This window comes from Protopterus annectens, chromosome 1.part1 (assembly GCF_019279795.1).
Source record: "Protopterus annectens isolate FY-2018-M chromosome 1.part1, PAN1.0, whole genome shotgun sequence".
NCBI lineage: Eukaryota > Metazoa > Chordata > Ceratodontiformes > Protopteridae > Protopterus > Protopterus annectens.
Genome location: NC_056726.1, coordinates 1,144,994,724 through 1,145,021,309, shown reverse-complemented (window position 1 = coordinate 1,145,021,309; position 26,586 = coordinate 1,144,994,724). Strand labels below are relative to the sequence as shown.

The window sequence follows — 26,586 nt, the reverse complement described above, 5'->3', positions numbered from 1 at the left end:
CGATCATTTTAGATCAAATCTCAAGTGATCAAAAGATGCAAAAATGTCATATTTTTTTTGCAGGGGTGCAATCCCTCCTGCTTCTCCTGATCTTCCTGTTAATTATATATACCAACTCCATGATTGCAACAGCAGGAGGGTAATGGCAAAATGCCTGCCCCTTTGCAATGCAATCTCCCATAGAAAGCAACTAGAAGACTAAAGCACATATAGAGCATTTGCTTTTCTGGGCGTTTGCTCTTAATTAACAGCACAAAAAATTATTCACTCCTCTTAATGCTTGCTGTTATGGCCTCGATTGGGTATAACACTGACTCTGTCAAATTTCTCAGTGGGGAATGTCATACAAAACACTGAATGAGACATTTCCGACTGCTCTACCACCTAAACAAGCGCTACCATGTGTCAAAAAGGGGGGGATATTTTGCATTATGCAACAATTGTGTTTGCAATTATGAGAATTTGCTGCACTGCTTTCAAACATTTTCTGATCAGCTATCCATCGGCTGATCAAATTAATGTATGCATATATATATATGGGTCTATATTAGAACATCGAAGTTTCACAACTTCAAATGTTCTAACATCGACCCCTATTCAGCGAATGCTGAAAATAGTGAAATGACAGAAAAACAAATTTTTTCCTAGGGAAAGAATTCGGTTGTTGGTTTCTGTCTTGTCTCTATTTTCAGCGCTGTGGTGAAAAGTTACGGGTCGGGTTCAGGTAAGTGCGCAATTAGGCATGGATTAGGTGAGTTAGGGTTAGCGCGTGGGTTAGGTATGTGTGCGATTGTGTGGATGTGAGGGTTAGGACAGGTTAGGTGAGTTAGGGTTAGTGCACGTGTCAGGTAAGTGTGCGATTGTGTGGACATGAGGCTTAGGGCAGGTTAGGTGAGTTAATGTTAGGGCACGGGTTAGGTATGTGTGCGATTGTGTGGATGCGAGGGTTAGAGCGGGGTAGGTGAGTTAGGGTTAGGGCGCTGGTGAGGTGAGTGTGTGATAGTGACGAACCTTAGGGTTAGGGTTTGGTTAAGATAAGTGTATAGTTAGTGGTGTTTGTACAGTTTAGTGCAGGGTTAGCTGTAAGATTATAGGTGTGTGTGTGTGTGTGTGTGTGTGTGTGTGTGTGTGTGTGTGTGTGTGTGTGTGTGTGTGTGTGTGTGTGTGTGTGGATTGCTATTTGTTTGGTGTGTTTGTGTTGTGTGTATGTGTTTCGGAGCAGCAAATCTTTTCCCTAGGAAAAAAATTTGCTGTTCTGCATGTTCGATGTTGTAAGCGTTCGCTGAATAGGGGTCGATGTTAGACCATTCGAAGTTGTGAAACTTTGATGTTCTAATATAGACCCTATATATATATATATATATATATATATATATATATATATATATATATATATGGATGTATAATCAAATAAGTAATACTTCGAACCTAAAGTGATTTAGCACAAATGCTTGAAACACAAGTAATAGAAAAAACAACCTTTGAGTATTTTGTTGTGGGAGGTGAGCCCCTCTGTGCCTCCCCCTCACTCCTTGATATTTATATATTCCATCTCCAAGATCATACTAAAGTTGGCAAAGTGCAAATTCCCCACTCCCTGCTGAAGTGCAGTCTTGCATAGAAAAAGAAAACAGTACGTGGGATCAGTTGATTTTTGATCACACATACCAGCTTTGTTTATGTGCAACAAATTACATTTTTGACCAAAGGTTTGTATAGCATACAAATATCTCATGAGAAAGGCTCACTAGCAAAGTAGTATAAATGGAGCTGTTTTAACAGTAATTCCTATATGTTCACAGGTTCATAGGTAGGTACTAGGCTTTCGGCCCTGGGGACTATACAAGCCAAGCCAAAAAGGTACCCTGGCTTTTGCCACCCAAGAAAATTATTTTCCTGTGCTACTGTCGAGCAGAGCCACAGAAGTGATCCCTCGGGTGAATTTCCCATCCAGTCATCAAGATTTTTCTTGAAGAGTGCTAATGAAGAGCTTTGTTTGATATAGATAGGTAGTTTATTCCAGAGTATGGGAAGTCTCTGGGACAGAAATCTATCCCTCCGGCATGTTCTGTTTATTGTGGTGACAAGGTTTAGGTCCCTAGAGCATGTAGCTCGGAGGGATTGGGATTTCTTTAAGTGGAGCATGTCCAACAGCTCTGGGTTTGACATAGCTTTGTATGTTAGGCAGAGATCACCTCTGAGTAGGTGATATGCGACGGAGTAAAGCTGGAATTTTTTGAGACGGTCTGCGTAGGGCATCTGTTTTTGGCCGGTAATCCTCTTTGTGAGGTATTTCTGCAGCCTTTCCAGTTGTTGTAGATGTCTTGTGAGGTATATACCAAAAGGGGCGTTGTACTCTATAATGGGTCTAATGAGTGATGAGTAGAGGGGAACAATGACCTATTTTTTTCTGGATGAGAAACCTTTTGTGATGAGGTGTGCCATGTAGAAGGATTTCCTGACTACTGTGGAGATCTGATTATCAAAGGAGAGACTACTGTCCACCTGTGTCCCAAGGTCTCTTATCATACTTTTGGTGTTAAGTATACTACCACCTATGTTGTAGTTCATGGGTACAAAGTTTTTACCAAAAGGGATGACAATGCACTTTTTGGCATTGAGCTTGAGGACATGGCTTTGACACCAGGCATCTGTCACAGTGAGGCCCTTTTTTAGGATGTCCACATCGTTAGGAGTTTTGATTATGGCTCCTAGTTTGCAGTCATCTGCGAATTTCATTAGCCAGTGACCTTCTGTGTTAGCCTGTACAACAGAGAAGTAGATAGCAAACAAGGGAGGACCCAGGACTGAACCTTGTGGTACTCCACTTGTCACTGGTCTGAAATTGGATTTGGAGTCTGCTACTTTCACAGTGTGGGATCTGTCAGTGAGCCAGTTGGCAACCCATCTTGTGACATAGGGATTTATACCAAGTTTAGTGAGTTTATCTATAATTCCAGAGTGGGGTTGGTGTCAAAAGCCTTTTCAAGATCTAGATAGGCTGTTTGAACCACTTTACCCTCATCTACGGCTTTGGTGACTGCTTCAAAGAAGTCTATCAGGTTTAGAAGACATGCTCTGACTTTTACAAACCCAAAGTGGGTGGGGTCCAGAGTTTGGAGATTACCAGTGTCTTTATTTATATGTTCCATGACGATACATTCCATGGCCTTGCAGACCAGGCTCGTCAGGTTAATGGGGCAGTAGTTCCCGGGGTCCTTGTTGGCTCCCCCCCTTGTGGAGTGGGATAACCATCGGTGTGTGCCATTCAGCAGGCAAAAAGCTTGAGGTGAGGCTATGATTGAATATGGTACTTAGGTGGGGTGCCAGTTCGTTCTGTAGTTCATGTAGAACGCAACCTTGGATGTTGTCTGGTCCCATGCATGCTGTGTTCTTGGCTTTGGAGAGTGTGGTTTTTATCTGTACAGCCATGATTACAGGAACTTTGCTTTCTTCCAGTATAGAGATGGGCTGTATAGGGGGTGAGAGGGGGGTAAAGTTAGCACTGAACCTATCTGCCAGGATGTTGGCAATATCAGTTGGGTCTGTATATTTAGTGCCATTGTGCTGTAACTTAGAGCAGATCTGAGTGTTGCCATTGAGATTCTTGACATAGCTATAGAATGCTGCTTGTCTTTAGAATCAGTGGCAATTTTGTTTTGTAACTAGCTTTGTAGGATTTTATCAGGGATCGCAGCTTTTTACTGAGGCTGACCAGGGAGCTCCTCCACTCATGGGATTTTACTTTGTTTTGCAACAGTTTCTTCCTTTTGTTGTACAGTTTGTTTATGGCAGTGGACCACCAGATTGGCTTCCTTTTTTTGGAGGATAGCATCTTGGTTCTGTTTGGGATAGCACGATCCATGCACTCGTGTAAGTGCTTATAAAGTGAAATTGTGTAAGATTCAGTAGTGGTAACTGTATTGTCCTTCTGCATGAGTGTCATGAAGTTCACCACTTCTGTCTTAAGAAGCATGAAGTTGGCTTTGGAGAAATTTTTTACCATGGTTTCCTTAATGGGGGGTGGGGGCAGGATGTGGATATCTAGCGTAATTAGCTTATGGTCGAATCGGACCAATGAGGCGTTGACTTCAGGTGTGGAACAGCGGTCACTCATGTTGGTAATGACTAGATCTAGGATATTGTTGCCCCTGGTGGGGATGTGGATAAGTTGATCCAGGGCATTGGAGTTTATGAATTCCAGAAAGTGTTGAGCGAAGGAGTTGGTACATGAGTAGTTTTCCCAGTTAATGGTGGGGTAGTTGAAATCACCCATTATTAGGGTATTTGGTTGAACCCTAATATTTTCCAGTACATCAAGAAAAGAGGCATGGGAATCCTGGGGCATGGTGGAGGATCTTTAGCAAGCTACAATTTAGATTGCAGTTTTTCCCAGAGTTAGTTGCACTTGGATAACCTCGGCTGCATTATGCTGAGCAACTAGCCTAGAGGTGTGGATATCCTTAATGAATATGGACAAATCTCCACCTTTGGTGTTCCGGTCCAGATCACATGGGCTTAAAGTGTGGTATGAGTTATAGCCTGGTAGTGCAGGGGTGCTCTCTGGAGCGTTGAACCAGGTCTCAGTCACGGCACAGGTATCGATGTTCTCCATTTTAAAGAGTGCCTCGAGTGAGTGCATTTTGAGATTTAGACTTCTAGCATTGAGTAGCATCACCCTCAGTTTTTGCTTGCCTGTTCCTGTTACAGTGGTGAATTTGTCATTTGAACCTTGCCTAAAAAAGGCATTATAGGGTTGTCAAGAACCTTAGCCAGTATCCGGAATCCCAGGGGTGACAGGTGCAGGCCATCTCTGGCAAAGCATCATGGTCCGTTGACCATGTCATCCCTGGCAGATAGATACTGGATCCTTTTGGAATGACACGAGAATCTTAGCCAATTGTTGAATCAATCATTTTGTCCTTGTATTGCGGCATCATTTTGGGTGGTGGCAGAATGCTACTCAGGGCTAGGGTCATACCTGCCTGGGCTACAAGATCGGAGAGCTCTTCCATGTCTCTTTTCATGTAGTCCAGGGAGGTACATCTCAGGTCATTCACACCAACATGGACAATGACAGAGTCATATTTGTACTTGTTGTGGAGTGACCTGAGTGCGTGGGTTATATGGCAGATCCTGGCACCCGACAGGCAGCTGACAGTAACCTTCTCCTTGTTTAGCCTGTTGAGTGGGACATCAGTGTGCCTGACTATAGAGTCACCTATGACTAGTGTGTTGGGTACGTTGTTTTACCTTATTGTATGTGGTTGAGTGGCACACTGAGTCTGCGGGCTATGTGTCATTTGGGTTGTGTTGGGGGGTTGAGGCTGCTTGCATTTCTGCTTTGGAGGTCTCTGTTACTTGAGCAGATTATTATTGAGAGCCTGTCCAAATGTTTTTGTGATTTTATTTGTGGATTTTGGTGGTGCAGATTTAGTGAGACTATGTGATGATTGTGGTGAGGTGGAAGTGTTTACCTTCTCCTCTTGACTGTCAAGTTCAGTCTTTGTTGGAGAGAGCTTTACCTCCAGTTTAGCTAGATAAGTGCTTCTCTCACAGGTTGTAGTGTTGGGTGGTAGGAGGAGAGGGTTGTCTGTGTACATGAGGCAATTTTTACATTGCCCCAAGATGCCCAGGTTCATCAGATAGACAGGAGAGAACACTGGGAGCTGACCCTTGGACATGCCTGAATAAAAAAACAATTTTCCTGTAGATAAGTGAGAAAAGTGAGAACAAGAGCTGTTTTTCTCTAAGCAAGTGAGGAAAGAAAGTACCAAAACTGTTTTCCTCTAGGTAATGAGGAAGGTTGAGTGCTGTAATAATTAATAGGTTACTTATTGCTTTCAACAAGTTCTGAACAAGTGCTGATCACGAATAAGCAAATTCAAGTGCTAAAACTAAGAATCTGTATCTGGACTAAACTAGTTACAGGAAGGAGGGAAAACAATTGCAAATGCGGGCTTTTAAATCAGAAAGTTGAGAGAGATGGAAAAACTGCTCAAATGGCCAATAACTACAATTTCTGGGTCAGAACCACTCCTTATGTGGTAGATAGGTTACCTAGTGCTTACCATTCCCACTAATAAGTTAGAAGGATTCCCTCCAACACAAAAAGCTTGGGGTGATATGTGATAGAAGATTCCATCAAAAGTAAAAAAAGACAATAATAAAAATGTAAATTCTGCTAGATGAAGTTATAATTAACTAAGGAGCCAATGCTCGAGTAATGGTTAGGGGGCCTGTAAACCATAGATAGGATGCACTGAGAAGTACAGACCAACAACATCTATTCTCAGAAAGTACATATCCTTGTCACACTCACAATGCTCTTTGTTCAGTACAAGATGCTTGGAATCCATAATCATCAATGGTAAATTAACCATACAGGTTTGTAAGTAACCATTACATGTGTGACCACCATTTTCCAAATAACCTATCTTAAAAGGCTACTTTATTGCATTTTCTGTAAGGAATAAAACGTGAACGTGTGGAGTTTGTAAAAGAAGATGCTTAGTTAAGAAGCATAGTGAAAACTTAATACCCCTGTCTTTCAAACTAGGTAGCTTATCGAAGACTTGATGGCATTCACCACTTGAAACTTTCTTTGTTGTAAACTGATCCTTCAGATGTACTATCTGTCTATATATGTGAGTGTGTGTGCGTGTGTGTGTGCGTGTGTGTGTGTGTGCGTGTGTGTGTGTGTGTGTGTGTGTGTGTGTGTGTGTGTGTATGATGCTACAAAAGAAGAAAACTTCTTAATCTTCACTTTAGAAATATACTACACACACACACACACACACACACACACACACACACACACACACACACACACACACACACACACACACACACACACACACACACACACACACAAAAACAGTTTTTTTTTTTTGCAGGGGGCAAGCCCCCTGCATTCCCCATACACACTGTTAATTATGTATGCCAACTCTGAGACTGCTCCACAGTGGGGAAAGGACAAATTACCTAATCCCCACTGCTCAAGATCTCATACAGAAAAATAAGCCGCCAGTGTGTGTTTGTGTGCTGGCTTTCTTTTCTGTGTAATGATTGCATGATTCAACCGCCTCAATAGTACTATATTTATCTCTCTGGTTTACTATTTAAATGTCGAACGGCACTACGTCGACTGTACTATAGTCAAACACGGAAGTTCGAAAATAGTAATGTCGACGTCAAGAAAACAATCTAGGAATGGTTTTAACATGGGTCGAGGTAGGTGTTCAGTATTATTCAGAACTACAAACATCTCCCCTACCTCGACCCATGTTAAAACACAGTCCTAGATTGTTTTTTTGTCGTCGACATTACTATTTTCGAACTTCCGTGTTCGACTATAGTACAGTCGACGTAGTGCCATTCGACATTTTAATAGTAAACCATATATATATATATATATATATATATATATATATATATATATATATATATATATATATATATATATATATATTTATTACTGGGATGTACTCAGAGTAACTATGTAACTATAGCATTGCCTTTATCCACAGGTTTGATTATGATATTTATTATATAGATTGTGAAGGGCAGCTGCTTTGGAGATGTAGTGTGATAAAGCCCTAAATACAACACAGCCAACCCATGTTTGATTAGTGCCTCAGGGGACTGAAGGAGTGGCAGGAAGACATGGGCATTCCCATATTAGGGAAAAGGGCACTCACTGATGATGCTCCATAAAAGGAGGTGTGCCTCAGAGGCCACTAGCAAGTGTGGGGATCAAGGAAAAGGAAAATTGTGTTAGGGTACATAAACCCTCCCCACCAGACTGAAGCATAAATGGTCGAGTCCCCAGGATCCCTTCAAAGTGAGTGGCCACAGTAACACTGAAGCAAGTCTGGAGGGGGGTGGGAGGATGCTGGTAGACCTTTCATGGAAGTGGGGTACTGAGGGGCTGGTCCAGTACTAATGAGGTCTGAGGAGACCAAAAATATCAAAAGGGGTTATGAATGGGTAGGAATTCTTGTTTAGTAAAATTAACCCAAAGTACCCCCTGTCGCCAAAATAAAGAAAACTGGTTAACATTTAGTTATTTATTTATTTATTGCATTTGTTGACTGGGAAAGTCCACTGGGTCTAAGAAGAGCCCATTTTCAGTGTGGAGGCCCGGGGAGAAAAGCTCCACAATATACAAAGCAAACAAAATTGTGTACAATAGACAAGAAAATACAAATGAACAATGTTGCACATTATGTAAAACTAACACAGAAAAATCATCTGCATTTTTTTTTTGGTGAAAGTGGAGATAAAGCCATTCATGTTATAAGGTACATAATCATCTAAAATATAATTGTGTATATCCAGGATAAATTGTAAAACAAAACTCATCTGGAGTAATAGCACTGATATCAGAAGTACAGCAGATATCAAAAGCATCAGAAGACCTAGAAACTTTCCTATCTTCATCAAAACAGCATCATTAATGTAATTTCTGTATAAATATAAAATATTCAATTCTTAATTTGTGTAAAAATGCGATTCTAATAGATTTTAATTTCTCACAACATCAAAGAGAAAAATTTTGCCAAAACTAATGCCAGAAATATTTACTGCTAGTATAGTAAAGTGTTTTGAAATGATAGTACATTTAATCAGTTTATTTTGAAGAACTTCACTGAGGTTTTAAGGTTCATTTACAGGAACATGTCAGAAATCCAAATTAATGAGAAGCTAGAAGAACTATGTTGGTGAAAGTTTTTGTCTGATGATAATATAGAGGTTTCTGATTGGGTCATTGATGATAACCAGGTAATTAAATGTTTGAGATACGGATACCAAGGAATTAGCTTTTGATATTAGTCTTGGCATCCACATTTAGAACACATAATTTAAGATTATGATGGCAGTCCTGATCATAATTCTTTGTAGTGCATGGAGCTTTGTCTGCTCCATGTACTACTAGGTACAGGGAAAAAAATTGCTAAGTGTTTTCTCTGCTTTTAAAGCCATAAAACACTTAGTGAGCACTGTCGGAGAGGTAGCATAAAGTACAGTTGTATACATTTGCCATAATTGTAGATGTTCAAGTGTATTCACTGATGCAGTCATAGAGTACAAATGAAAATCTTTATGAGGTATTTGCTTTCCAGAAGTAATGCAATTATTAACTTTTACTGACATCGGTAAGGAGCAAGAAAAAGTTTCCCCAACGGGGTACTTAGCTTTAGTTGAAGACTTTGGTTCTGAAACTCAAAAACGAAAATTTCTGGAGTCGGCCGACCGGCACTTGCGAACTGCTTCTGCTTCTGCTTCGGACACCGCACAGCAAGAAAGACTGATGTAATGCATCAGCTGCATGTTTTATACCGCTGATGACCTGACGTCATGGAAGAAGGGACAGCAACCGACACAGGACTCAAGACTTTGTTAACCAGGCCGACTGAGGGCTACCTGCAAGCAGATAACCCAAATGTAATGACTGCAACAGTAAAACACGAAGAACATCACAGTCCATTACAATTACACTTACCTGCCTTACCTGCATACCTACCAAGTATCTAGATTTTGACAGGACATCCAGATTATTGCTGCATATTTTTGGTCTATTCCAAGCATTGTCAGAGAGGTATCGTAACAGTCTATTATGTTCAGACTTCCATACTTCTCAACTGTCTAGATTTTTGCAGGACATCCTGGTTATTGTTTCATGTTTTTGGTCTATTCCTCATAAAATAAGTGTTTTTTGGACAAACCACTGACGACTGAAGTCACTAAATAATGGCATACATTTAAGTTTCAGAGTTCTTATAATTCAGAAAATGGATGCTAACACATCCTGATATTCTAGCAACTAAATTTTTTGAGAACTTAGGGACACATTATTAGGATGGTCAGGTAGAATCAAATCTGTCATGCTGTCCCTGTAATTTGTTGGGTAGTACTGGCAGATTTTATTGTCTAGTGTGGGACCCAACCTTCAGAAGTTAAGAAGTGGGTGTTTAACAATTGTAAAGTTTGGACCATGCACCACTCTGGTGCTGAAATGGTTTGTCTTGTTTTCTGAATATTGGAATGTAATCACCACGCTCCATGTACTACAAAGATATTTTTCTTTTAAGAACTACTAGACTGCAACTCAGCATGGGGAGGAAGGGGAAGTGTGTGTGTTACTTGTCTTTCCTGAAAGGAATTACCAGCATAGTCCCACAAAACTCTGTTCTGGGGCATTTTTGTAGAACATTCTTCTCAGACGTAAAAGTGAGAAATGGATTAAAGAGAAACAGTAATGCTGATGACTACAAATTTGGTGAAATAAGTACTTCAAGAAAAAATGCTAAAGTTATTCAAAAAGATCTATAAAATATATAGCCAGTACTAGTAAATGTTTTACCTTTAGTATGTGTAAACACTTGGCAAAAAAAAAAAAAAAAATACCTTGTGAGTGCAAATAAATGGCCAAGCTGTAAATCTTGGTATAATGGTATACCAAAATGTAAACTTTCAGCAGACATGCATATTCTGTCATCACGTTAATCAGAAAAGATCTGTTTAGTTACTCCAGAGAGATCATTGTACTACATTGTGTTTCACTGATATGACACACACAGTGCATTTTACAGGCTTTGAAGTACTTCCTACCAGAAAAATCATAGGTCAGGAAAACAAATTACTTAAGAAGGCTTTGAAAGCTGTCATTATATTCAGTTTGCTATACCTTACTGAGATGCAACCTCTGCCTGAATTATAAGGCATGTCTAATCTGGTTCTTGAAGTTTATGCCAGGAACTCATTATTGGTGGAACAAACACAAGATAGCAGAAAGTTACTAAAAGCAAATGTCAGTGGGTTAGCTCATGGCTTAAAGAGATGAAGCCTTGCTCACCAAACAGGGGACCTGGGCTTAACTACCAACTTAGGTACAGGGAGGCTGGACAGCTGCTTGGGATGGCATGTAGACTAGAATAATTAAAATATTAAAGGAGAGACAAGACGTTTTCTGCTGCATAAAATATATATTTTTGCTAATTAAGACCATACTATCTGTGGATATACATATACATTTTGGCCGGGTTTGCCATCCTTGTGTACAATGCATCCATATCAATATAAAAAGCTCCCACAAAACTTCAAAGCTATATAGCTAAACTGAATGTAAGATGTCAGACATTCCTTTTGAAGCATGATGGAATATTTAAGAAAGAACATCTAAAATCAATACAGAACACTTTCACATGTGCACGTGAGGACTTAAAGGTGACGCTGTTTTGATAATGTCCTTAGTGACCTACAAGCTCTTGATTCAGAGGTAGAAAATTAAGTATGCTGTTTAGTTTGAGCAGGTGGCAAGATTAGCAAAAAGTTCTCATAAATAGGAAATAATGAATTAAAAGAGAAGAAAATATTTTTTGTAGGGAATATAATACTGAGCAGATATTTACTAATACCGACAGTATACACAGGCAAGCACATTACCTTTAGTAAACAGGTTCCAGGAATGGGAGGGACAGGGGTGGAAGTGTTACTGGATTTAGATACATGGGCAACCTGGATGATGGTTATCACATGACCAGGGGAATACTGTTTGTAGTTAAGAGATTATTAATGTAAAAGAAGCAATATTAGGGATGCCAACAGGGAGCACACTCATCTTTGGTGCTGATGATTGTAGGTTCTATTCCCTCACCAGGTAGATGGCTTGCTGGCACTGCAGTGCAGCATAAGGTAAGGTGGTTGCTCCACTCCTGAGTGTGTCGTCCTTTGGATGAGATGTTAAACTGAAGTTCCATCTGCTTGAATTAGCTCAGATGGGTGTAAATGAGCAGGCAGCACCACCTATCAACAAGAGTAGGAGATGTTCCCAATATCACGGCCAAATTTCCCCTATTAGTATAAGTATCACCTTGGGTCCTCCCAGTATAAAGACCACTAACGTAGTGGGACTAACCTGGTCATCAAAGAATAATAAAAAGGATAGGAAAATCTGTTTTAGCTTGGAAAATTTCAGAAATGTACTGTGCTACAAACAGGATATGCCCAAGATTAAACACTTCAAATAATAAGAAAATATAAAAGTGACAGTTGTTTTAAAGAAAAATGTCTAGATGATAGTACAATAGAATATTATTATGAGAGAGTAGTATCTGTTTTAATTGACTGTAAAAGCTAAATGCAAGATTAACAAAGAATTTAATTAAAACTGAAGAATGCAAGGAGAAAGCTAGTAAAGAAAAATCTATTATATTTACACTAATAGCAAGTACAAATATGTAAGAGACTTTACAAGAGCAATACTAAACATTCTTAATTTGATTTTGTTTCATTTAAGGAAATCTAAATGTAAGATTGGTAAATGGCACAAATCGTTGCAATGGAAAACTTGAAGTGAGCAACGGCATTGAATGGGGAGCAGTTTGTAATAATTACTGGAATATAAATCATGCAAATGCTGTGTGCAGTGGACTGAAATGTGGACATGCTCTATCTATACAAGGAATTTATTCTTCAGGAGAAGAATCCAGCAATGTATTACTCAGTAATGCAGTGTGTTATGGATGGGAATCTTCATTTTCTCAATGTACAGTTACACCCTGGGTGCCAGCTTCTTGTAACAATTCTCAAATGGCTAACATAACATGCTCAGGTACAGTATCTAATGCAAAAATGTAATCACATTGTAAAATGTTAAGTTTGGTATAATGTTCTCATTATTTCTGATATTAACAGTTACATGTGTCTGTACAATTTATAAAATATATATTGAGCAGAGTATGTGCCTGTTTGAGTTGCTTTTTCCAGCATAATGACCATATTAGGCTAATAATTAATTCTGTCACAGTAAATCAAAATGGACCTCTTTTTTTCTGTGCTATGTACCACTAAAAATGGGGTCCCTATTATTTTGTCGAAAGCCGAATTCCCCGAATGTATATAGATCAAACTCTAAACATCTAAACGCCTTTCATTAAACTTTTACATTCATTGAAACTATTTCCTAGGGAATGAAAATACTTGGCCACCATAGCGATCATAACACACACTACATTGTTTTAAACTCACTAAGGTGGGAGGCTCCACCCCCCCCCCCATTTCATATACCAACTCCAAGGTCTACATTGGGGAAAAGGGCAAATTTTGAACAATGGCCAACTAATCCCTTCCCTAGGAAAATGTTTTGATGTGGTAAATGTTTGATGAAAGGGTGTTCAATGTTTAGAATTCGATGAATAGACATTTGGGTATTCAGCTTTTAGTGAAATAATAGGGACCCCTAAAAATGTTATTTATTTATTTACTTATTTATTTATATGAAAATGTATTGAACATAATAGCAGGACTATAACATCAACAAGAGTGTCAATTTTTCATCCAAGAGTCCCACCTCTCAACTATTCATCCAATAAGAATAACAATAATGAAAATAAGACAATGCCAAACTATGTACATCTTCTCTGTTGAGCTAACATAAACCAAAACACAGACCACGGCTGCTGATCTGCTGTTGTCAACTGATAGTGTCCCAGGACCGTACAATGCCCATGGATATAGCAACTCACTAACATAAACCAAAACACAGACCACGGCTGCTGATCTGCTGTTGTCAACTGATAGTGTCCCAGGACCGTACAATGCCCATGGATATAGCAACTCACTAACATAAACCAAAACACAGACCACGGCTGCTGATCTGCTGTTGTCAACTGATAGTGTCCCAGGACCGTACAATGCCCATGGATATAGCAACTCACTAACATAAACCAAAACACAGACCACGGCTGCTGATCTGCTGTTGTCAACTGATAGTGTCCCAGGACTGTACAATGCCCATGGATATAGCAACTCACTAACATAAACCAAAACACAGACCACGGATGCTGATCTGCTGTTGTCAACTGATAGTGTCCCAGGACCGTACAATGCCCATGGATATAGCAACTCACTAACATAAACCAAAACACAGACCACGGCTGCTGATCTGCTGTTGTCAACTGATAGTGTCCCAGGACCGTACAATGCCCATGGATATAGCAACTCACTAACATAAACCAAAACACAGACCACGGCTGCTGATCTGCTGTTGTCAACTGATAGTGTCCCAGGACCGCATACAATGCCCATGGATATAGCAACTCACTAACATAAACCAAAACACAGACCACGGCTGCTGATCTGCTGTTGTCAACTGATAGTGTCCCAGGACCGCATACAATGCCCATGGATATAGCAACTCACTAACATAAACCAAAACACAGACCACGGCTGCTGATCTGCTGTTGTCAACTGATAGTGTCCCAGGACCGTACAATGCCCATGGATATAGCAACTCACTAACATAAACCAAAACACAGACCACGGCTGCTGATCTGCTGTTGTCAACTGATAGTGTCCCAGGACCGTACAATGCCCATGGATATAGCAACTCACTAACATAAACCAAAACACAGACCACGGCTGCTGATCTGCTGTTGTCAACTGATAGTGTCCCAGGACCGTACAATGCCCATGGATATAGCAACTCAGTTCAACGTCAGTGTCTACTTCCAAGAATTTTCAATGTCTAAAGATGACCGCAGAGACAGTGACCTGAAAAAGAAGCAGCCAGAGGTTTTCAATGGATGTAAGTCCTGAGGCACGAACCATAATATCCAAGATCTTAATGAACATGTCATTGAAATTAGGGATGGGTGATCAAACAGCAAACGATGCTGCATCAGGGATTCTCACCATTATCTCTTGGATTTCTTTCACAATAAAATAACAAATGCAATTAAGTAACACTTCTAGACCCACATATCCTTCATTTAGCATCAGTTTGGCTGACTCTTCACCTCCTAACTGATACAGCATACCAGAAATCGATCTTTTTTAAAATGTGTGACGTAGGTCGGGGAGAAGCAATTCCAGTTTCTATTCCTTACGATACAACCTTCCTGTACTATAACAGGTACATGAATAACTAGTAGTTCCTCCCATTTTAAGCCATCAGCTTCAAAGCCTGAAGCACTGCAGTTGTCAATAGGTTGTGAATAGCACAGAGGGTACACATGAGCGTATCAAAGATCACTTCATTAACAAACTGTTCTGTTGTGCTTATGCTGGTCAGATAGGAGTCATGAGCTCATAAGTAGTTAGCAAGGATAGCACTTTGTTTAAGTTCTCTAATTTTGTTTTCCATATGCCTCCAGTGTGATTGATATAAATCCTGCAGCTAGATGCACAGATTCAGGATTTTCACACTATTACAAAGCACAGTGCTTGACATGGCATGTTTCCCAGACAGTGAGCCATCTACTTCAGATGTGTTATCCGCATCTCATATCTAATTTTCCCTTGCCACCATTCTGCTAAATATCTGTCAGGGTGAGTGTGGTGATGGGATAAGGATGTTAAGAAAGTTAACTAGGAAGAAATGGGGTTGCACGATAGAAGTGGAGGAAGGAAGGAAGGTGCCACGGATGTAGAGACAAACAATATGTACAAACTAGAAAGTTGGGAAGGAAAAAGCTTTAAAGTCTAGGATGTACACATTTGTGAAAGAAAACAGTAGCAATTTCTAGAGGGAGTAAATGGTACATAGTGAATTCTTATGTGATAAGTGGCACAGGAGACTGTGGGTACCTGTGGCTGAATGTGAAATAAGCACAGGAACTGTGACGCAAATGCCTTTTCATTAAAGACAGTCAAATCAAGAGGAGGGTGCAGTTAAAATGTGAATTCAAATGTAACAATGGATATATTGAGGAGAAATCTGATAAAAGGCAGGCAGGTTTTGAGTCACAGACATATTTAAAGACATAAGAGAATAATAATAATATGGCACTGGCTTGCATATAAAGGAGAACCTACAATGGATGAAGAGTTACTGGTTAATATATTTTAGAAAATAAAGTTTATTACAAGCATGCTGGGCAGATTATCAAAGATTCTTGGGTATAGAAGGTAGGCATGACAGTGACAGTGATAAGCAAACTGTAATACAATGTTTTATGGATAAACTCAGAGGAAAGGATGTCCTTGAATCTGAAGTAAGTTCAGGTAAGTAATCTACTTCTGTACTGATGACGTGAGTATCCAGTCAAGCAGAACATTTCATGCAATATAAAAGAAATACCAGCCATTATAATAGGTAAATACCTATTTTTAAAATGCAAAGACTGAGGAAAAGTGAAACACAGAATGCATCTGCAGAGAGAAAGAAAACAAAATATTTAGGAGGTAATTGTAAGGTCATTACAATATTGTAGCTTGAGCCAATACTACCAGATTAGCATTGAGGAAATGAAAAAAAAAATAGTCACATCGCAATTAAAGCCTGAGAAGAAGAAATAAGACAACAGCAGGACAGGAGCCTCTTTGCATGTTCTGAGCAGCATTGCAGGACAGACTTTGCTTTTCATTTGAAATATTATCATTCATGGTGCAGGACACAAACTCTGTGAAGAGCGCAATATATTAAAAGAAGGTTGAATTACACAATATAACAAACAGCAGGATGAAAATGCAACAGAAAGAGTCATGATGCAAACAGAGATCTTGGAAGTAAGTGAAGGTCAAGGCAATTCAGATGCAGGTGGTCTGGTATCACAATAAACTGGATGGTCTTGAAAATAAATCATGGTGATGCAAACTAAGAACAACTGGTACAGCCAAAAGAGTATCTAACTCGAAGCTAGCAGGATTCCTGCAGGACATCTGTAAAGAATGCTTCTACATTGCTGAGAGAGGAAAACTGCTTGATAACAGTGAACCAAACATGCATGAGGAGGAACACAATAACAGCCATGAGATGTATTTTGTCTTAAGCACAAGCTGTCAAAGTCAAGGAGGCAATAATGCAGCAAGCCAAGACTCTAGCAAAATATTGTCTTCCAAGAGATGTATATCCAGGTAGTGCAATGTTACTATAAGAGACTGTAAAAAACAATGCAAATAAAATAAGCAGGAAATGGAAGATAGAGATGCTAAAATGAATTGGCTTGACAGTCTGGCTCAACTAGCTGGCTAGAATAACAGATGAGAAAGACCCAGGTTGTTACACGGAGGAAGAAACAGACAATTTAATAGTGCAAACACATGCATTAAGCAGTGAGAGAGAGAAAATAAATGGACAGAAAAGACAAATTAGCACACCTAAGTGGATTAAGAAATAAACAGATATAGAGAAAGGAAAGAGGAGCAGCTGAAGGCAAGCCGAATCCAAAACTTTTACAAACCAGTAAGGAAAAAAGCCAAGAGAAATGTGCCATGCAAATAAATGAATGGGGCAGAATGGGGCCGAACTAAGAGTAAAGAAATGGAGAACAAAAAAGATCAGATGATGGGCAGTCAGAGCAGAAGAGAGAGACCAGAACTGAAGGGGGAAGCTGAGACTGATACACAGACGAGTGAGAAACAAAGTATGTAAGTGCAAGCAGAAAGCAGGTGGATAGTCAAATGGCTCACATCATATAGGAAGCAAATAATCAAAGTAGAGGAAATTACCTCCATAAGCAGACCAGTCACCAGTGGAGTCCCCCAGAGTTCTGCACTGGGACCTCTTCTATTTAGCATCTACTTTACTGAAGTAAAAGCCAATACCAAACGGCTCTGGCTGACTATGTTTGCAGAAGACTGCAAGCTAGGAGCAGTCAATGAATCCTCAAATGACTTGACTATCCTGCAGGAAGGTTTGTCCCAAAACAAAAACTGGTGCCAAAATCATGGACTGAAAGTAAATGTCAAAAATGCATTATTGTATCCTTTGAGAAGCCATCTATACCAGGGAACTATCACATTGATAATACGCCACCTAAGAGATGACTCAATTGTTTGGGATTTGGGAACATAAGTGGACAGTAACCTAACTTTTGACTAAAATGTGTCCATTGTTGTAAGAATGTCCTTCTGTATTATACAGCTTATAAACAAAGGGATGGTGTCCAGATCATAGGACTTCATCGTCCTCTTTTACACAGCCCTCACTAGGCCAGTCATTGAACATGATGCCCCCTGACATGTATTTGTCCAGACACATGTAATAATATCCAGAGAGATACCTTATTAAAAGTATACAAGGCCTAAACAACATGCCCTCCATGGACCAACTCAAAGTCCTGCCACTATACTTGGTATCCTTCAGACTGCTAACAGGTGACATGTTTAGCAGGCATCCTCCAACCCATTACTGATGGATTTACTGCACATCAGCAAGTCAAATGGCATCAGAAATACTCAGTCTAGGGATCTAAACCTCTTCTGCAACATCAACAGAACAGTTTAGAGGGACAGGTATATCTCACAGACGATGCCACTAGTCTGGAACAGACTACCCCATCCACATAAAACAAAGTTCATCCCTGTGCATATTTGAGCTCAACTTAGATCTATGAATGGGAAATAGAAAATGTACCCCTGGACTACCCCCTGCAGGATCATAAGATCATAGGATGTTATTAGGCTATTGACCCTGAGGCCCTTACAAGCCTAGCAAGAGTTTAACCATGTTCCAACAAGTCAGCACCCGATGACCCTGTCCAGCAGGAACACAAGTGGAAACCCAGGGGTGTATTTTCTGTTCCCCATCCAGTTATCCAGGTACTTCTTAAAAAGCACCATTGAGGTTCTTTGCTTTACATGGAGCAGAAGTCTGTTCCACATAAGGGGGAGTTGCTGGGACACAAGTCCTATTGATGTCACAGACAAGGTTGAGGTAATTCGTGTGAGTTACTAGAGTGTAGCTTGACTTACAGCTATGCAGCAGTCCCATCAAAGCAGGGTTTGACTTTGTTTTGTATGCCAGAGTCTGTAGGAGACTGAGTGGAGGGACAGGGCCTTTAGCCTATCTGTGTAGCGTAGACGTTTGCGGCCCTGGATTCTCCTGGTGAGGAACCTATGTGTTCTGTCCAACTGCTGCATGGGCTTTGTGAGGTACATGTTGGAATGAGCATTGTACTCAATAATGGGTCTTATAAGAGTAGAATACAGGGATGTTATGGCCACCTTGTCCCTGGATAAGATACCCTTACTAATGAGGTGGGCCATGTAGAAAGCTTTGTGTACAATGGTGGCAATATGTTGGTCAAAAAACAGTTTGCTATCAACCTGGGTGCCCAAGTCCCTCGGGACTGATTGCATGCTTAGGACCTTGTTATTAATGTGATAATTTGTGGGGAAGTCACTCTCTCCAAAGGGGATGATGATGCATTTTTGGCATTCAGTTTGAGGACATATTTCTGGCACCAGTCATATGTTTGGGTAAGACCCTGTACCTCTAATGGACAGAGGTAGCTTCAAAATTCTTCAGCTCATGCATGGGTCCCCTCAAATTATATATAATATGATCTCACTTATTCTCATTAGGGGTAGCATGGGATGGGTAAGGCCAATCTATAACCAAATTGGATAGGTTTCTGAGCACAAAAATGGAAACTGACTAAACTAAAAATAGCCCACATGAGCAGAAAGCCTAGTACTTACAATGAGCCTATAAGAGAGAGAGAGAGAGAGAGAGAAGCCATATCAAGTAATATGAAGGCAATATCACAAATATCACAAATATGAAATGATGCAACACACAATGTATTAGGATTAGAGTTTCCCTGACTGCACCAAAGCATTATGGGCAGGATAAAAAAAGGGCTGGGGGTAAGACATGGAGTAAACTCTGATATGCTGCTGCATTTAAGAAAACAGAGTGAGATAGTGAATTTGAAAACATTGTAACGACAAATTCAAGTTTAGCCTTAATATGTATAATGATAGAGGAAGTCTGGCAAGACAATGAGACAGGAGGCTGAAAGAAAGGAAAAAAAGAAGCAAACCAAGAAAAAGAGAGAACCACATGTAAAATAAATAAAGGAAACAAAAGCAGTGAGTGAAGGGGAAGGATCATGAGAGAAAGAAAGAAAGAAAAAGAAAGAAAAAGAAAGAAAGAAAGAAAGAAAGAAAGAAAGAAAGAAAGAAAGGAAGAAATGAAGAGAGTATAAGTGTAGAAAGAACAGAAAAAATGCACACTTCAGTCTCAAGCTGTGGCCCACTCACAAACATGAAGATACTATGGGTATAGCCACACTGAGAAGAGAAAATAGAGAATGGTCTGAACATAGACAGTAGTCAAAGGGTGCACAATCTAGCTCAGAATTCTAGCTTGGTTGACTGGAGGACCAACTGGCATCAGAAAAGGGGGAGAAGAAAAGGTGCCAGTGGAGGGTCAAGATGAAAGAAGACAAGGTAGAAATTGAAACTTAAAACATAGGAGAATTCACCAATCCAACAAAAATATGGAAAGCAGATAACAGAATAAATAGAGTCAAATGGAAAGTGGTATTACTATAGAAGAAAATCCTGAGGGACAGGAAAGTTTAAAATCATCTGAGAATTCCCAAAAGGAGAATTTAACATCAAGGCAAGAGAAGGGAAGTGAAGGCTAGCAATAACTTTTTCATAGGAATGACAAGTGATTCCAGAGGCAATTAAGGGAAGCAAAGACAGGACATGAATAATATGGCAGGATGTGGTCAGTGGCATGCGATGGATGACTGGAAACATTTACACCCCAAATGAAGATTACTGAAAATTATATAGCAACTGCTTTGAACACTGATGGACTATGAGGGAGGAGGAAGACAGACAGAGAGAGATTTTTATGGAATGCTGATACACCAAAATAATATAATGTTTGGGAAGATGTAATATAATGACATTATTAGGAAGGACCTCCAGCAGCAACTCAATAAATGGGTTGAAAGAACAATTGAAGGGAACAACACCCTGATAGGAAAAGATGCACCTTTACAAGGAGCTATCTAGCAAAGAAAAGCAGACCAGGTTGATGTCTGGCCACAGATGAAGAAGAAAGGCAGAGGACAGAAGAAATACAAATACAGAAGCAGTACATTTTGGTCCACAGCAAGGAAGATGGTACTCAGAACAGGGGAAAAAGAGTAGAGAGAAGAAGGTGGATATGGGTTACAAACGGGGGAAAAAGGAAAAGAAACCAAAGATGTGAAAAATGATAGAGCAGGCAATAAAACAAAATAAAAGAGAGAGAGAAAGAAGAGAAGTAGTGGGATTGGGCCAGATCTGCAGGAACGGGAAGATGATGGAAAGAGAAGGAAAAATCCAGAGTATAAAATCATGTCGGGAGGCTAGAGGACCTGTATAACCAGTTGGCATATACGCAAAAGAAGATGGAGTAGGAAATGGGAAAAGGAAGCTCTTATCAGGCAATGTGGACAGAACTGGAAGCAAAGTCATGCCTGCAATGGAAGCCTTGACTTGGTGCTGGAAAGACTATTGGTGAGTAACAGGCTAACACACAGGCAATCAACTACCAAAAATATATAAATAAAAGAAAAGGCAAAGGGGAAATAGCATGGACAGAGAAGGAGGGGAGAGTGAGAGAAGTAGATACGGAAACTAGAGAGGTGTTCAAAATATTTTATTACGGGATGTATATAAGACAGAACCAAGGATTTTATTTATCCTTTGTGACCGTGCTAGTCCCATTAGGCTAGTAGCCTCTTTTCAGGGGGGCCCAAGGTGGTATTAATACCACTAGGGAAATTATGGCCAGGGCATTGGGGAACTTCTCCTACTTTTTGATAAGTGCTGTGAGATCTTTTATATCCACCTGAGCTACTGAAGTAGATGGGGCCTCAGTTTAACATTTCATCTGAAGGGTGATACACTTAGGAGTACAGTACCCCCTTATACTTCACTGCAGTGTCAATAATTAATCTACCTGGTGTGGGAATAAAACACACAGTCTTCTGTATCAAAGGTGAGTGTAATACTTGTTGTGCCACTGACACTGATTTTAAAGGATGAGAGAAAGGTGGGCATGGAAAATCAATGAATCACCGTATAAATTTAGGGAGGAACAAAGGAGTATGCCAAAAGCAGTGTTTATCACTGAGCACTGAGGAGGTCAGAAAAGCAATATACCCAATGAAAGTTATAAAAAGTCTGGAAGTTCAGATGGTTTCTCATGGACAAAGGATCAAGCAGTTCATGGCAGGGAAGTATAGAAAGATTGGACTCACAAGAGGGATACTGAAGGGCAGAATAGTAGTCATGCAGAAGTAAGAAGTGTCATCATGGAACCTAAAAGTTACCACTAAATACCTTTGCCAAATGTGGTCATAGTCTGGGTATTGTAGTTCTATCGGTACAGGTTTGATTCCCTCAGCCTTTATTTGCCTGCTGCGTAACATTAAGCAATTCACCTAACTAGGCAGTGCATAGGACAACTGTGAATTTGAGCTAGGCTTTTCACTGGTTCCCTGGACTGCAGGCCTAGTAATGACCTATGAAAATTGCTGGAAACATTCTGAAAGAAAGGTTAAGAGCCAGTCCTTTGGTCATATTCAGAATATCTGTTTGTAATGCCATCACAAGGAACTGAAGAACTGTATGATTGCAGAATGTTAGCATTACTTGGTAGCAGGTCATGGTACAGTGGCGATTTGGAATTTTCCCATTTCCAGCTATTGTATGATCTTGCATTTGGTGGATAACTTTATATATTTTTTTTTTCAGTCTTTTCACTTTCAATCTTTTCAGATCGATCAATTTAGGTTTGATTTTGTGAGTAGGAAATTCACCCCAGGGGACATGTCAGTCGCCCTGCTAGACAGGGGGCCAGAGAGGTAAATATTGTGGGAAGAAATAGCCAGGGAATTGTTATGGCTAGGCTTCTATAGGCCCTAGGGTTGATAGCCTAGTAGCAGGCTATGAACCTATGAAGTATAGGTTGTTCACTTGCTCCCACATATACAGAACAGTCGGGGGAAGCTGACTGGTGGGAGACACCAAATTAATGAGGGGAACAAATAGGAAGGGAGTTAAAAATGGAACTGTAGTCCTGTTTAACTTCCAAAATGTATTTTTGCATTTTGCACAGCATTTCCTGTTGTAATATTTATTTATTTATTTAGTTACATTTGTAAACCTGGTAGTGCCCAACTAGGCAAGTAGCCCATTTTCAGTGGAGGCCCGGGGAGAAAAGCTCCAGTACAGTAACAATTTAGTTAGGAAAACAATGCAATTAACAAAATTACTAAGAAACAAATATTTGTGAAACATTTAGTATAACATAATACAGAGATATTGATAACTGGAATAATCAAAAAATCTATCATAAAATTAAGCAAATCTGACCAAAACGTGGGATATAAGCACCAGCTGCTTAGAGGTGCAGAGGAGAGGTGCGCAAGAAGAGAGTTGCGATGAAAAAGGAGAAGGATATTACCTAGGTGAAATACAGGGGCACAGCCAATTGCCTTCGGGATAGTCTTTTAGGCTTTTTTAAATGAAAAAATATTGGGATTGTTTTGGATGTCCTGAGGAAGAGCATTCCAGTCCATAGCTATTTTATTGTAATAGCGGGAGTCACCATGATAGTTGTGAGACTGAGTAACTTTTAGCATTAGTCTGTCAGAAGACCTGAGGGATCTGCAGTTAAAGTTAGGCTGGACCAGGCCTGAAAGTGCAGGGCAGTTGCTGGGGTTGGGTATGACTTTGTGGGCAAAGATAAGTTGGTTTAGAGTTTATAGGTTAGGAAGTTCCAGACATTTGAGTTGCTGAATAGTGGAGCAGTGATCTGTTTTATGGAGATGTTTGGCCGCAGACCTAGCTATTTTATTATAACAGGACTCTAAATTATTAAGGTCAACCGTACATAGATTTGTGAAAATATGTGAGCAGTAGAGCAGGGTAGATAGTAAGTGCGATCTAACTGTGGCTAGTCTGGCTTGGTGAGTAAGGTATGGTTTAGCACTACAGAGAATACCACGTTTGTTATGGACTTTTTTGATTGTTAGGGAGGTATGTTTATCGAATTTTAGCCTGTCATCTATTGTAACTCCTAGTAGCTTTGTCTGATTAGTAGGTTTAATTTTTGTTCCATCAGAGGAGTAGACAGAGAGAGGTAGTGAGCTGACCTTGGTTGATTTGTTTGAAAAGATCATTATCTTAGTCTTGTTTGGGTTTAGGATGAGTTGATGGTTGGAGAAGTTATTTTCAATGTCCTGGAAAGATTTTTGCATTTTTGTGTTGAAGTTCTTGAGGGGAGGGGGCTGAGCAGATAAAAGTGGAATTGTCTGTATAGGGGATGATAGTGACAAGTTGGCTGGTGGAATTAAGGTTGTAGGGAAATATGACAAAGAGGAGGGGACCAAGTATGGATCCTTGGGGTACACCAGTGGATACTGGTAGTAGTGGGGAGAGTTTGTTCTCCCATTTTGTAGCCTGTTGATGGTTTGACATATAGCTGAGAAACCATGTTAGGGAAGATGAATTGAGGTTGTATGATGCAAGTTTGTTGAGTAGCAGTTGGTGGGATACAGTGCCAAAGGCTTTTGACATATCCAGGAAAATTGCTGAGACAAGTTGCCTTTCATTTTTGAGGTGACAAATAACATTAGTAAAGGTTATTAATGCTGTGTTAGTACTATGTTTAGGTGTGAAGCTGTGCTGCAAACTGAATAGTAGGTTGCTAGTGGTGAGGTGATTCAGGAGCTGTTGGTGTATACATTTTTATAGGATTTTGGCTATGGGAGAGAGGATGGCAATCAGTTAGTAGTTTGAGAGATCTCTAGAGGGGCCACCCTTGTGAAGGGGAATGATGTGAGAAATATTCCAGAGGTAGGGCACACACTGTTAGGAGATAGAGTAATTGATTAAGATGAATATGGGGTAGGTGATAGAAGGAGCTGCTACTTTTAGGAATTTGTTGGGTAGTTGGTCGACAGTTAGACAGCAGGTTTTTAGTTTACTTAGTAGTTTTTTATGTTAAGTAGTTTGAATGGGTTGAAAGGAGAGAGTTTGTGTTCTCAGTAGTATGGGAGGGGACAGTGAGTGGTATGCTTTGTTTGCTTTCTAGGAGGGAGGTGATTGAGTTGATAAAGTGAGAGTTGAACTGTGAGGCTAAGGACTCGAAGGTATTAGAAGTGAGGGGGCAGGGGTGGATGTTTTTCAAGGGTTAAGGAGGTTGTTAATATTTTCCCTGAACTTTTGTGGGCTGTGCAGGTACTTTTGTGGCAGGTTTGAAAGTAAGTTTTTTTATCGTTGGTGATTTTTTTTCTTAGGTTGGTTTCTTAATTGCTGATATAAGGAGAAATCCGTTTTGTCTTTAGTGGTATGATATAGTGACCGGGCTCTATCCCTTTGTTTAATTAGACATTTAGTTCATTAGATAGCCTTGGTAATTGCTTGGATTTGGAGCATATTTTCCTGGTGGGGGTAAGATTATTTAAGATGTCAAGGCATTTGTTGTTGAAGTACTCCACTGCAAGGTCTAGTTGTAGTTTTTTTAATGGAGACCAGTTACAGTGTTGAAGAAATACATTAAATATATCAGGGGAGAAGTTTTTCTTGCTGCATGTGTATTTGAAGGGTATGTAAGCTTGGGTTTGAATTATTTTTCTTAATAGAAATGTTGGGCATGGTCAATTAGTGTGACTGATAGGCAGCCGGCTTGGTACCCCAAATTTGGCTTGTTGGTTAATATCTAGTCAAGTAGGCACTGTTTTTTGGAATGTTTGTTGGTGCGAGTGGGAAAGCTAATAGTTTGGGTGAAATTGTATAGGTTAATAAAGTTAGTGGGGCAGTCAGAGGATCAGGAGAGCCAATCGAAATTAAAGTCACATAAAATGATAGTTTCTTGGCTGAAAGAAGAAGCAGACCAAGACAATAGGGATTCTGTGCTGGGAAGGTTGTTACCAGGGGGCATGTAGGCTGCTATAATATTAATGGCTTTGTGAGGATTAATTTGCAGGTGTGTGATTAGTATTTCAGTACTGGGGATGACTAGGGAAATACAATTTAGTATTTCTACTTTAAGAGAGTCTTTAAACATAATTGCTACACCACCACCTCATAATAAGTTGGAACTTTTCTCCCCAGGCCTCCACTGAAAAGGGGTTTTAGACTAAATCCAGTCAGAAAAATTCAGAAAACTAAAACAAAATACAATAAATAAAATAAAAATTCTAGGCAAGAAGTCATACTAATTAGAGGGCTTTCAGGGGTAGTAAGAACAGAGGGGAACAAGACAGGGTGATAGCTATTATCAGGCTTCTTGCAGTGCAAACTTCCTGCATCAGCACACTCCCACCAGAACCCTCAGGTCAAATATAGCAGTAATTAGTACAACATCCCAAAGCCAGTAACACCTAGTCCAGTGCCCTCTATCTGCAAGCCCTGGAATAACATCTGCTTTGCAATACAGAATGGTAAAATGGCTAAAAAAATAGAAGATGAAGTTATAGAGTGCCTGTGAAGTGAAGGATTTGGTGTAGAAGGCCTAACACAGGTTATATCACAGCAGGATGGAGTGAGTCCCCAAAGCAGGGAGAAATGGGAAGACCAGGAAACATCTGAAGAATAAATATGGACATGGGAAAGACAATGAGATTTAACATGGTGCAATATTTATGCAAAGGAGAAAGCAAAACAAACAAATACAAAAAGAGCAGCACCAAAGATATTTGAAGAAAAATACATTCAAAGATATCCAGAAATTGAGAACTTTACAATACAAAAAAAATAAGATGACAAAGAGGAAAAGTAGAAAAGGAGATTAGTAATGGAGAAGTTAAAGAAATAGAAATTGAGGTTATGGAGTACCTGCAA

The 26,586-nt window shown here is 39.9% G+C and overlaps 1 protein-coding gene across 1 annotated transcript in view; it reads left to right on the top strand.

The window, feature by feature from the left end:
- Nucleotides 1-26,586, top strand: part of LOC122815764 (deleted in malignant brain tumors 1 protein-like) — a 671,312-nt gene that overhangs the window by 466,904 nt on the left and 177,822 nt on the right. Inside the window, exon 9 of the mRNA XM_044088533.1 lies at nt 12,302-12,616. Within this exon, the coding sequence (XP_043944468.1) occupies nt 12,302-12,616 (315 nt within the window). The remainder of the gene's footprint in view (nt 1-12,301; nt 12,617-26,586) is intronic.